The sequence below is a fragment of the Garra rufa genome, chromosome 13, assembly GCF_049309525.1.
Source record: "Garra rufa chromosome 13, GarRuf1.0, whole genome shotgun sequence".
Lineage (NCBI taxonomy): Eukaryota > Metazoa > Chordata > Actinopteri > Cypriniformes > Cyprinidae > Garra > Garra rufa.
Window position 1 is genome coordinate 3,708,012 of NC_133373.1, and position 12,647 is coordinate 3,720,658.

A 12,647-nucleotide genomic window follows, 5' to 3' on the forward strand; every position below is an offset into this window, starting at 1 on the left:
ATATATATATATATATATATATATATATATATATATATATATATATATATATATATATATATATATATATATATATATATATATATATATATATATATATATATATATATATATATATATATATATATATATTCTTTCAAGCCAACTTTTAAATAAGGGCCCCATGAAATTCACTTTATTTTTCCATAGATTCTGTGTTTTGCATTTTATTTATTTTGTGTTTTAGAATTTATTTTGTATGATTTATACAGATTTATCATGACAAATCCTATCTAAAATCTTTAAAAATGTAATCAGTCTATATATAATAATATAATATAATAAAATATAATATATAACAATTATTATTTAAAAGAGTTTGAGTGTCATATAATCTCTGATTGTCTATTGCAGACATGTCAAAGCTGCAAATGGACTTCACTCTACTGAAGGAGCGTTTGGCTCAGATGCAGGACGGCTGGACTCATGGTGGCTTTGAGTGGCTGGATGGCACATTAGTTCAGGCGCTGCAGGCTGGAGACTGGTTGCTCATGGACAATGTCAACTTCTGCAGGTCAGATGTTTTTAAACATTTTTCAAAATGCTTAAGATGCTTAAACACTCTTTTTGGACTCTCTTAGTAGGTTTGTAGAGATGCACATTTTAATAAAGAATAATTTGTCTTAGGGATGTAATGAAATTATCAATATGCCATCAGCATATTTCATGTCATGGTTTCTCTGCCACCACAGAGGATGTGTTAATTGGACATTAGGGTTTGATATTAGCCAAATTTTGAGTATACCTCTATTAATTCATGTGCGTCCACGTTTTATTCATAGTAAGATGGCTGTAATGCACAAAGGAAATGGGTTATATAAAACTAGAATTTTAATGCGTAAACTTAAAAAAAAATGAATAGCAAAAAATTCCCATGCACATGTAAATAGTTTCTCAAGAGCAGAAGAAAAGTTTCTTGTGTGCATGTAAAAGTCTGCATTTTGAATATATTCAATATATGTTGTCATTTTGAGAAAATCAATGAAAAATATTTACAGATGACTGTACTATATACAGAATGTAAAGCTGAAAATAATGCCCTGTAAACGATTTGTGTTAAATACGGTCTGAAAGTCTAGAAAAGTATGGAATTTTGAAATGGAAAATGTGTAGGAACCCTGTCTTAATTTTGAACTCTCACAGTGCATTAGATAGAATAATTGAACTTGTACAAATGTAAAATTCATTTTTTTTTTTTTTTAAATTGCAATATTGTATCATGGACTTAATATCGCAATATTATAGCACTGTGTGGTTTTGATATCGTTACATCCCTAATGTGACTTGTTTTAGTGAAGTCTGTGTTTTTATGAACACAAAGATTAAAACTAGCCTATGATTTACTCACCATCAAGCCATCCTAGGTGTATAGAACTTTCTTCTTTCAGAATACAATCAGAGTTACATTAGAAAATGCCCTAGCTCTTCCAAGCTTTATAATGGCAGTAAATGGGTGTTGAGTTTTTAAAGCAAATTAAAGTGCATCCATCCATTATAAAAAGTGCTCCACACAGCTCTGGGGGTTAATTAAAGGCATTCTAAAGTGAATCTGTGCATTTGTGTAAGAAAAATATCCATATTTAAAACTTTATAAACTATAATCTCTAGTTTCCGATAAATGGCATATTTTGATTAGACTTTATTAGACTTCAAAATCTCCCATTCACTGCCATTTTAAAGCTTAGAAGAGCCAGGACGTTTTTTTTTAATATAACTCGGATTGTATTCGTCTGAAAGAAGACAGTCATATACAACTAGGATTGCTTGAGGGTGAGTAAATCATTGGGTAATTTATATTTTTGGGTAAACTATCCCTTTAAGTAAATTCAATGACACATTTATAACCCTTTCAAGTTAAGTTTTCTAAATGAACTATGTATGTTACAGCCCTTCAGTATTGGATCGACTGAACGCCCTTCTGGAGCCGGGCGGGTCATTAACCATTAATGAACGAGGAATCATCGATGGAACCACACCCACCATCACCCCCCACCCTAACTTCAGGTAGGATCTCATCCTGCTGAACTATCTCAAACCTAATTTGAAGTTAAGTACAGTTCTGTGAAACTCACTGCCTTTGACTTTTTCAGGTTGTTCCTCACCATGGATCCCACCCATGGGGAAATCTCTCGAGCCATGAGAAACCGTGGTGTTGAGATCTACATCCCTGGCGAGCATGAGGGCGTGTGCTGGGACACTCTGGATCTAAAGATGGTGTTACACACCCTGGGTGTGACGGGAGACTGCGTTTGTGACCTGCTCATCGCCATTCATTCAGAAATCAAGAACACCATATGGGGTGCGTCTGTCATTTGAATCAAAAACCTGATGTTGTTTTTATTTTTTCATTGTTTTTACTTATTGTTTGCTTATACAAATGCAATTTTTAACAGATGAAAACAAGACGATAACGAAACAAACTAATTTTGAATGACAAAAACGTAAACAGAGAAATACACACAAAATTATGTTGAATTGTCTGTTTTGATGAGTATTCATGTAAACACACTCAGTTACATCTTATGTGAGCGTAAACAGTTTAAGAGAATATCGGATGTGTATTAGTACATTGCATCCATGCATTCAGTTTTTTAAAGAGACAGCAGCCTAATTTATTTGCTATTTTCTGTGGCGTTGATGTTAATCAAGCAACAAAAGAAAGACAGAAAATCACTCACTGCTCTTGACTGAATGATTTTAGCAGTTAATAAAGATTAATCTAAATTTATTTATATAAATAAATATATCTGCTTGAAAGAAAACAAGTTATTAAGAATACATAATTAGCCTATATAACCATTTGTATGTCATTGAAAAGAAGAGCATGTTCTTGTTTCTTTTACGAAAAGTGGTTTCATTTAATTTTAACATAAAGGCATGTTGCGTGTCACAGCAGTTCAATCTGTGTCTATCATAATAAAACCTTAATATCAAACCTATACAATAAATTTGGTCATTTTAGAGAAATGGTGAATAAATGCCTTACACAGTAACTAAACCCGTTAGGTTTTAGCAGACAAAATCTAATGTAGATTTAGTCGACTAAAATCTTCTGATATTTAGTCGACTAAAACTAAAGCAATTCAAAATGACTCAAATATGACTGAATGTTATTTTATTACTGAATGTAATATTAACTAAATGTTATTTTAGTCAAAACACTATAACCAAGACTTAAAAAACATTTGCTGTCAAAATTAACACAGATTTGGGCTTAGAGCAGTGTTATTTTATTAATACTGAGATACTGAAACTATATATTTTTTTATGTTTTGAATTAGATTTCATATTTATATGTACACTGCCCTCCAAAAGTTTGGAAACGCTCTAGAAAAGTGGGGTTTTGGAAAATATTGGCATGAATCCTTTTTAATTTGTGATTTAGTGTTTAAGGAAACATTTTTATGGTTTTAGTTTTAGTTCCCTATAAAACCCTGGTTAGAAATGTTTTAATGCATATTCTTTGTTTAATGTCCTCTAGACTCGCCTGCGTCATGCATGTCATCTCTACTCCACGCTGCGTCTCTGTTGTCTGGTCAGCTTCAGAGAGGAGTTGATTTACCCAGTGCCCTTCTTCAGGCCTGTGGTGAAGCTTATGCTTTCTGTCAGCGCACCACTGCTAACCAGCAGGTACATGGATGTTTTTTTTTATATAAACCATGAAGTGAAACCATAAAATATGTGATGCTATTACATAATGACACATCAATTTCACCTGTCATTTGCTGGCTCAGCTGGCTCAGGAAGTCATTGAGAGGCAGTTGGCAGTGCTGGACTCTGAGGACTGGGGCAGTGGGCTGCTGTGTGCTGGCGTGTGGCCGGACCGCATCCCTTCAGCCCTGCTGTGCACTGAGGACTCCTGTTTCTCCAGTGTCCAGAGAGACGGACAGGTCCTGCTATACTGCCTCAACACTCTCAGTCTTTACGGAAAAAGGTTAGAACTGCACTGTACATACAAATCATTTTGTATTTCATTATTGGTCAGCTCTTTGGTTGTTAATGAGATTCTAATACTATTTGTGCTCATAAAAGTGACCGTGGACCACAAAACCAGTCATAAGGGTCAATTTGTTGAAATGGATACATGGTTTGTTGGGATATGACAACATTTGGTTAAGATACAGCTATTCGAAAAAAATATATATATGTGACCCTGGACCACAAAACCAGTCATAAGGTTAAATTTGACAAAACTGAGATTTATACATCAAATGAAAGCTCAATAAATAAGCTTTCTATTGATGTATGGTTTGTTAGGATAGGACAATATTTGGCTGAGATACATCTATTTGAAATCAGAAATCTGAGGATGCAAAAAAATCAAAAATACTGAGAAAATCACTTTTAAAGTTGTCCAAATTAGGTTCTTAACAATGCATATTACAAATCAAAAATTACATTTTGATATATTTACAGTAGGAATTTTACAAAAAATCTTCATGGAACATGAACTTTACTTAATTTCTTAATGATTTTTGGCATAAAAGAAAAATCTAAAATTTTGACCCATACAATGTATTTTTGGCTATTGCTACAAATATACCCCAGCGACTTAAGACTGGTTTTGTGGTCCAGGGTCACATATATCTAAATATTGAAAAAATTGTGTTTCAAGTTGTCCAAATGAAGTTCTTAGCAATGCATATTACTAATCAAAAATTAAGTTTTGATATATTTATGGTAGGAAATGTACAAAATATATTCATGGAACATGATCTTTACTTATATCCTAATGGTTTTTGGCATAAAAGAAAAATCGATAATTTTGACCTATACAGTGTATTTTTTGCTATTGCTACAAATATACTCAAGACTGTTACTTAAGACTGGTTTTGTGGTCCGGGGTCATATTACACAAGTTATTCAATTTTTTACTTTTTCATTTGTAAAGCATTTGATAATTCAAGTTAAGGGTTTGTTTTAGTTCAGCTTTAGTTTTTTTTTTTATAAATTCCACTATTGTTTTTTCTTGTGGACTATATGTAAACATCTATGTGAAATATCTTATGGAGGTCAGTACTAAATAAAAAATAACATTCATTGCATATGATGCCACTTATTTTGGTAAAATAATTAACATTTTGCAGATTCTGAAAGGGGGATGTAAACTTTTGACCTCAACTGTATTTGATAATACACAAAATTGAGGCTGCAATTTTAACTGAATCACTGCAATTTTACCTTTTACACTAAATTCATTGATAATTTCATCAGTGTTGTTTTTGACAACCATCTTAGATTTAGTCTTAGTCTTAGTCTTTTGGACTAAAATGCTTATTAGTTTTAGTCAAATTTTAGTCGACGAAAAGTCAAAAAGGTTTTAGTCGACGAAAAGTCAAAAAGGTTTTAGTCTAGTTTTAGTCAAAAAAGGGGAAAAAGTAGTCTTTTAACAAATTAATGTAGGTCAGTAAGTATTTTGCTGTTGGGTAGTGTCACTTATAAGTTGTGAAAATAGCAGATTTACAGTTCAACACAATGTGAGCTTCCGGATCAACTATTTTCACCAATAATTACAATAATGAAGGAATGGTTTAAAACATAAAAGACAAACAAGGATAGAATGCTAAAACGGCTTGCCATACTAGTATGGCAAAGAGTATTTAATGCTAAAACGGCTTGCCATAGCGGCAGATACGTTTTAGGTTTTAATTGGCATGCACAATAAGCAGAAATGTCATGCATTTTTAACGTCTGACGGACCACCCACTAACATTTTCGTCTATTCTCGTCTCGTCAACGAAAACTCACACACGTCTCGTCTTGTTTTAGTCATCAACGAGCCATTTTTATCTCTTCATCGTCTCGTTATCGTCATGAAAAAAAGTGGCGTCAACGAAATGATTTCGTCATCGTCATCGTTGACGAAAACAACACTGAATTTCATTTTGTTGTCATTTTTGAACCCTGAAAACTTCAGTTATTAGTAATTTAATTATTTTATTTTATTATTATTTCACTGAGATTTTTTTTTTAAATATATATATTATTAAGGATTATAATAATAACCTTCTGTTTCAGGAATCGTCCACTGAGCCTGGTTGACCTGCAGAGAGCAATGCAAAGTGGTGCTGTGCTGGACGGCCTGCAGTTTTCTGGAGGTGGAGAACTGGACGGTGGAGCTGAGAATACACTGTGCCTTCTCCCAACTGCAGTTAAAATACTGACAGAAAGAGCTTCTCACAGCGACTGGGTCCTCAGGACCAGCTGGCTCTCACACCTCACCAAAACATACAAACATGCACCAGGTAGACTATATAGAAAAACAGCCTTTTTAATGAGTTTAATAAATCTTATGTTGGTCTGAGATCATACTTGTGCTTGCAGATGCAGCTCTGATGCAGTTGGAAGCAGGATGCACAGCACTGAAATCCGTATTCAGCAGCAAGCTCATCGGGAAAGGCAAATGTCTGGCAGAGCTCTTGCAACCACACAGCACAGGTACATATATGCATTCATACATTAATATACACTTAAAGACCACTTGAAATAATAATCAGCCTTGTTTTATTTCTTAGAAAATACCCTTGGTCTAATTGTGAACCTAAACTTTGCTTCTTCACCAGATGACTACAGGATTCTAGTAGACATGCGGTGGAACAAGCAGTACTTGGACATTTTGGCCAACACCTGCAACTTTGAGGATGAGGAGAGATACATGGAATTCATGGAAGCACTGAACGCTGTTGCCAACAGGTTAGTCCTTATACTTTTACTTCAAAAATATTTCAGTAAAATAGAATGTGTCTTGAAAGTAATGTTTTATGTTTTGACAGAATCACACTGCTGATGGACCGAGAGGAGAGAACAGCTATTAACAGCAGTGCTGGAAACAGCTCGCCTCATAACAGCGCTCTTAGACTGGCCACTGCCTTCTCGAAAGGTACACACACTCCCACAGCCTTGTTACAATACTCTTTTGATATTAGAAAACATTTAAAAATACATTTGTTCACATTCAGTCAACAGTACAGTTTTTAATGTTTTTCAAAGAAGTCTCTTCTGCTGAACCAAGCTTGCATTTTTTTTATTCAAAGTACAGCAAAACAGTACAATTTTAAAATTTCCTGTTTGAATATACTTTAAAATGTAATTTATTTATGTGATTTCAATGCTGAATTTTTAGCATCATTACTTCAGTCACATGATCCTTCAGAAATCATTCTAATATTCTGATTTGTCTGCTTTAAAAACATTTATTATGTTGAAAACAGCTGAGAAGTTTTTTTTTTCAGGATTCTTTGATGAATAGAAAGTTCAGTAAACAGCAATTATCTGAAATAGATATCTTTAGTAGCATTCTAAATGTCTTTATTATCACTTTTGATCAATTTAAAGCATCCTTGCTATAAAAAAATTATCAACCTTTCAACTGTCACCTGTTTCCTCAGAGGGGAAGTTTACTTCACTATATTACAATTAAATCATAATCTAATCATGACTAACTATAAATTGCTGGAAAGGTCTAAGACTCCTAAATAGATGTTTTACCAAAGTTTTTTGTTTCAAATTATGTAGGAACAGTAATAGATTAATTCATGACATGAGTACACCTCAAAAATCTACATCATAACAGAAGTTCTGACCTTTGTCACAAAAAGCTTTTTTCGTTGCCTTTATCCCTATCACTTTTTGGAAATCATAAATTAGACATCAGTTGAAAACCTCAAAATTCATCCTTTAAAAACCCATTTTAAAATCAGACATTGCATTACCCTGGAAATGGTACTTAATTCATATTACAAAATATATTTGTTCATGAATTATAACAATTTAAGTTTGGAAAGTGCAATTTCACATCTATTTTAAAGTATTAAAGTATTAGTTTAAAAAATTTCTGGACTTCTGATCTTTAGATCTTTGTATTCATGAAAGAATCCTGAAATAAAATACTCAGCTGTTTTAAATATTGATAATAAAAATAAAAGTTACTTGAACAGCAAACCAGCATATTAGAATGATTTCTGAAGGATCATGTGACACTGAAGACTGGAGTAATGATGCTGAAAATGTAGTTTTGATCACAGGATTAAATTACATTTTAAAATATATTCAAAAAGAAAGCAGTTATTTTAAATAGTAAAAATATTTCAAAATTTTGCTGCTTTTGCTGTACTTTGGATCAAATATTGGCAGGCTTAGGGAGCAGAAGAGAGTTCTTTAAAACATTAAAAAGCTTACTGTTCAAAAACTTTTGACTGGTAGTGTATATCACTATTCACATTTATAAAATTGTGTTTTATAGGGACGGTTGACATTGGCCACCTGCCTCATCCAGTGTTAGTCCACCTGCGCTCATTCTTCGACCTGTGGGATTCATTCGTACTGCAAGCTGTGCAGTCAGGCCAGCCATACATCTCCGACCACCTCATGTTTGAGGTCAGAACCTTATTCCTTAATATAGTATATTTGTGCTGCTCTATTCTCCAGTTGGTTTACAGTGATGTGATTGTGTGTCCAGATCTTGCAGCTACTGCAGTGGAGGGATCGTTTCTGGCATGTGTGTAACTCTCTGTCTGCGGACACTCGGGGTGTCTGTGTGATGTCCCTGCACTGGCAATGGGTGCACAAAAACCTCATTTTGCGGCTACCTCAGCTTTTGATGGGGGATAGTGACTATGAGTGAGTAATGGGTGTATTATATGATTAAAAGTCCATCATGTAATGTTCTCTGTAGTGCTTGTTTATATGTGAGTCAAAGACTTTAAGATGTCCATGTCAAAAGAAATTTACAAAAGTGATTTTATGTCCATTAGAAAGCAGGTTTCAAATACGTTTTTGAAAAAAAAAATGTCAAAATTGTGTTGAAATAATGTTATATTGTCATTCAGTGTAACACAATATTTATGTAAACATTCAAGCAGCATGTTTATTCTGACTTGTACATATTAAAATATATAAAAGAATAATGGAGCATATTACATTTTATTGTGTTTTAAATGAGTAAAATATATTTACTGACAAATGGGCAAAAATGCAGAATTACAACTAGTTAGTATTTGGGGTGAAAGTCTTTTAATGTCATAAATAGATTTTTGTTGTAAACATGCATGACAAAATTGTTACACTGAATGACATTTTAGTGGGTCTTCTGTAAATTAGGGGAAATGTATGATATTTATTTTTTGCTCAGAAAAACAAGAACAGAAAAATTTGTAATATTTTTTTGTGGAAAAACAACAACAATTTAAAGCAGTATTACACTTATTGTTTTTATGCTTAAACCCTTTTTCATCTTTGACATGTATGTTGTGTGTGTTCATTTCAGAGGCCAACAGGAGCTACACACCATTTCCACGGCCATCCAGAACACACTTTCCAGCTCCGTGGCTGTGGCCTCTGCTCTGAAGGGCATTCAGAAGACATTGGGAAAGCCACTGCCGTTTAAGGTTAGGCAGTTTAGAAGATTTTTTTTTAAAGCAGATTAGAGCCATGGCATGGCATTGTTGATCTGTGGTGCTCATTGGGTTACACAGGTCCAGGCTTTGACGTTTCTTGATCCTGTTTCCTTTTTCTCTCCTAATAATTTCCTCTTATTTTGTATTATAAAGGATAGCTGCGTTACAAACTACAAAAAAAAAAATTTTTTAAAAACCCATATGCCCTGCTCTTTAATGCCAATGTTGAAAACATTTGAGCTGCTTAATGTATTTGTGGAAACTGTGATATGTTTTGTTGAATAGAAAGTTCAAAAGAACAGCAATTATTTGATTATAAATGTCTTTACTGTCACTTTTGATCAATGTGATGTGTTCTTGCTGAATAAAACATGAATAAAGTTCTAGCAAAATTTTCAGATGTCTTTCAAATAATCCCACAAACCTTTCTGTGCAGCTGGAGGCGGTGGCTGAATGTGCAGCCCGTCTGCGAGTGCTGTGCAGGGCTTTGGATGTTAGGGACCTGCGCCTCGACAACAGCCTCGCATCGCTTTGGAAACAAGAAGTGTCTCGTCTCCGTGGGGTGGCCATGGGAATTGACTCCAAAGAAGCCTTACTGGAAGCTTGGGGTTTGGTGCTTCAGGCCAACCTCCTGCTGGAGCCTCAGAACTCAGGTAAACCAGTCACTTTTGATGATAGTTATTATGCATATTGGGTTTGAAGTGGTGTAGTGGTAGACCATACAACCAGCCAAACCCTAACCGCTTAAGTTAATAACACAAATTGTTCTATCCAGGTGTTCTGGAGAGGCTTGTGAGCTGTGTGGATCAGCAGCAGGGTCATATGGCTTCCTGTGGCCTGCTGGACTCTCTTTCAGAAGATAATGAGGAAGAAGTAGGAGACAGTGCCGCACCAGGCCAGGAGATGTTACTGCAGCTGGCACGCAGGGCTCAACTGTGGCCTGCACTGGAGGAGCTGGCAGTCCTAAACCAAATGAAAGTCACCACAGATCTGCTGTACCTGTCACTCACACCAAGGTATGATTGTGTTGAGTCCAGCGATGTTTGGAGTGACTGAACAGGCTTACCTTTAACAAAACTCACCATTTTTTCCCTACAAATATATATCAGACTGTCCCTAGTTTAAACTGAAAAAAGTTGCTGAAGACCATACAGTTGAAGTCAAAAGTTTACATTAGAATCTGCAAAATGTTCATTATTTTAGCAAAACAAGACGAATCTTGCAAAATGCATGTTATTTTTTTATTTAGCACTGACCTGAATAAGAAATTTTACATAAAAATGTATACATATAGTCCACAAGAGAAAATAATAGTTGAATTTATAAAAAATGAACCTGTTCTTAATATCTTTTTTTGTTTAGTGATAGTTGTTCATGGGTCTCTTGTTTCTCCTGAACATTTAATGTGCCTGCTTTTCTTTAGAAAAATCCTTTAGGTTTCATAATTTTTTTTTTTTTTAGCTTTTTTTTCTTTGCATTTTTGTGTATTTGAACCCTTTCAAACAATGACTGCATGATTTTGAGATCCATCTTTTCACACTGAGGACAACTGAGAGACTCATATGCAACTATTACAGAAGATTCAAATGCTCACTGATGCTTCAGAAGGAGAAACTATGCATTGAGATCCAGGGGGTATAAACTTTTGAACAGAATGAATGTGTGTATTTTTCTTGTTTTGCCTAAATATAATATTTTTTCATTTAGTACTGCCTTTCAGAACCTACAGTAGATACTTGTTTTCCAGAAGACAAAATAAGTTAAATTTACCCCGATTTTCAAATTAGGCTCTTAATGCATCCATGTTAATGTGAAAAGATGGATCTCAAAATCATACAGTCATTGTTGGAAAGGGTTCAAATACACAAAAATGCTGAAAAACAAATAATTTATTGTTTATATACTTATATTTTGAATTAGCTTTCATTTTATTTTTTACCTTGGTCTCAATTAACAAAGTATGTTATGTAACATTTCATTTTAGTAAACAATAACAACTGGAAATTGGCACTTGATTAGGATCTTGTAGCACAGGACTGTTCATTAGACTGTTGTTTGTTGATTTTTATTGATATTCTTTTGCATTTTTTTGTTCTACAGGAGCAGTAAAAAGGCAGAAGATGATCTCCGCAGGTCCTTCTCCAACCATCTGCGTTTCTGTATGCAGTCGACCCCCATGAATATCCGACAGCTGCAGCCTCTCTGCTTCCTGCTGGGCACTGAGCGGGTCTGTCAAAACACCTTCATAATCATTCTAGGGTTATTACGAATGGCCGCATTGATGATTATTAAATTGACCATACAAACAATACAGTGATAGAGCTTGATTTTTACATTTACAGTGCAGACAATACTAACAACCTTTGTTAAACATTCCATTTATAAAAAAAAAAAATTCTCCAGTCACTGAGAAACACATGCTACAGGATCTAATCAGTCTTTTTGTAATTTCCTCACCAGCCTGTAGAGGAGCTGCCGCTGGTGTGGTGTGAGCTTCTGTCTGAGACACTGGCAGCGTTATGGAGCGGCAGTGTGACCTCTGACCCTGACCGCTGGCTGAAGTGGAATCCGTTGAACCCTGAGGAGCACATGAACTCTAGATCACCGTTGGGGCCATCTGATACGGTGTGTTTGTTAATGGAGAAAGAATTTTAAAAAAAAAGTTTGTATTTAACATTTTATGTCTTCATAAATAACCTTGATGTGATGTTTGTTGATTTGAAGGGTCCTGGCATGCTGAGTCATGCTGTGTGGTCCCGCTGCATGCTGGGAGTTCTGAGCAACACTGATGCTGGCGGCCGATGGGATCCATCGGGGTCACACTTCCTGTCATCATCACGGGTGACCCTGGGTGAGTGGAGGGAGAGAACCGGGCAGCTTCAAGATCTGAGCGCTGTGATCTGGGATAATATGGCCATGCTTGAGCTTGCTGACTTCAGGTAGAGACACACATCACACTTGGTTAAATAACACGGCATGTCATATTTAATATTTATTAAATGTTAAAATAATCATTTTTGCAGTTTATATCTGACAATTCTGACTTTATAACTTGCAGTTGTGTACGTTTGTATTACTTAATTCCGAAGAAATAAGGAAATTGTCAGTTACAAACTTACATTTGCGAGAAAAAAAAGTTTTTATCTTTTAATTCTGACTTTATAACTTGCAGTTGTGTACGTTTGTATTACTTCCGAAGAAATAAGGAAAATG

At 34.7% G+C, this 12,647-nt stretch overlaps 1 protein-coding gene across 1 annotated transcript in view; it reads left to right on the plus strand.

Annotated features, from left to right (window-relative positions):
• mdn1 (midasin AAA ATPase 1) overlaps window positions 1-12,647 on the plus strand; it is a 79,428-nt gene that overhangs the window by 33,927 nt on the left and 32,854 nt on the right. The window contains exons 39-55 of the mRNA XM_073816605.1: window positions 394-553; window positions 1,927-2,043; window positions 2,130-2,338; window positions 3,521-3,669; window positions 3,774-3,973; window positions 6,058-6,284; window positions 6,364-6,477; window positions 6,603-6,732; window positions 6,813-6,919; window positions 8,282-8,415; window positions 8,498-8,658; window positions 9,305-9,425; window positions 9,871-10,087; window positions 10,210-10,450; window positions 11,535-11,661; window positions 11,895-12,059; window positions 12,159-12,373. Coding sequence (XP_073672706.1) covers window positions 394-553; window positions 1,927-2,043; window positions 2,130-2,338; window positions 3,521-3,669; window positions 3,774-3,973; window positions 6,058-6,284; window positions 6,364-6,477; window positions 6,603-6,732; window positions 6,813-6,919; window positions 8,282-8,415; window positions 8,498-8,658; window positions 9,305-9,425; window positions 9,871-10,087; window positions 10,210-10,450; window positions 11,535-11,661; window positions 11,895-12,059; window positions 12,159-12,373 — 2,794 coding nt within the window. The remainder of the gene's footprint in view (window positions 1-393; window positions 554-1,926; window positions 2,044-2,129; window positions 2,339-3,520; window positions 3,670-3,773; window positions 3,974-6,057; window positions 6,285-6,363; window positions 6,478-6,602; window positions 6,733-6,812; window positions 6,920-8,281; window positions 8,416-8,497; window positions 8,659-9,304; window positions 9,426-9,870; window positions 10,088-10,209; window positions 10,451-11,534; window positions 11,662-11,894; window positions 12,060-12,158; window positions 12,374-12,647) is intronic.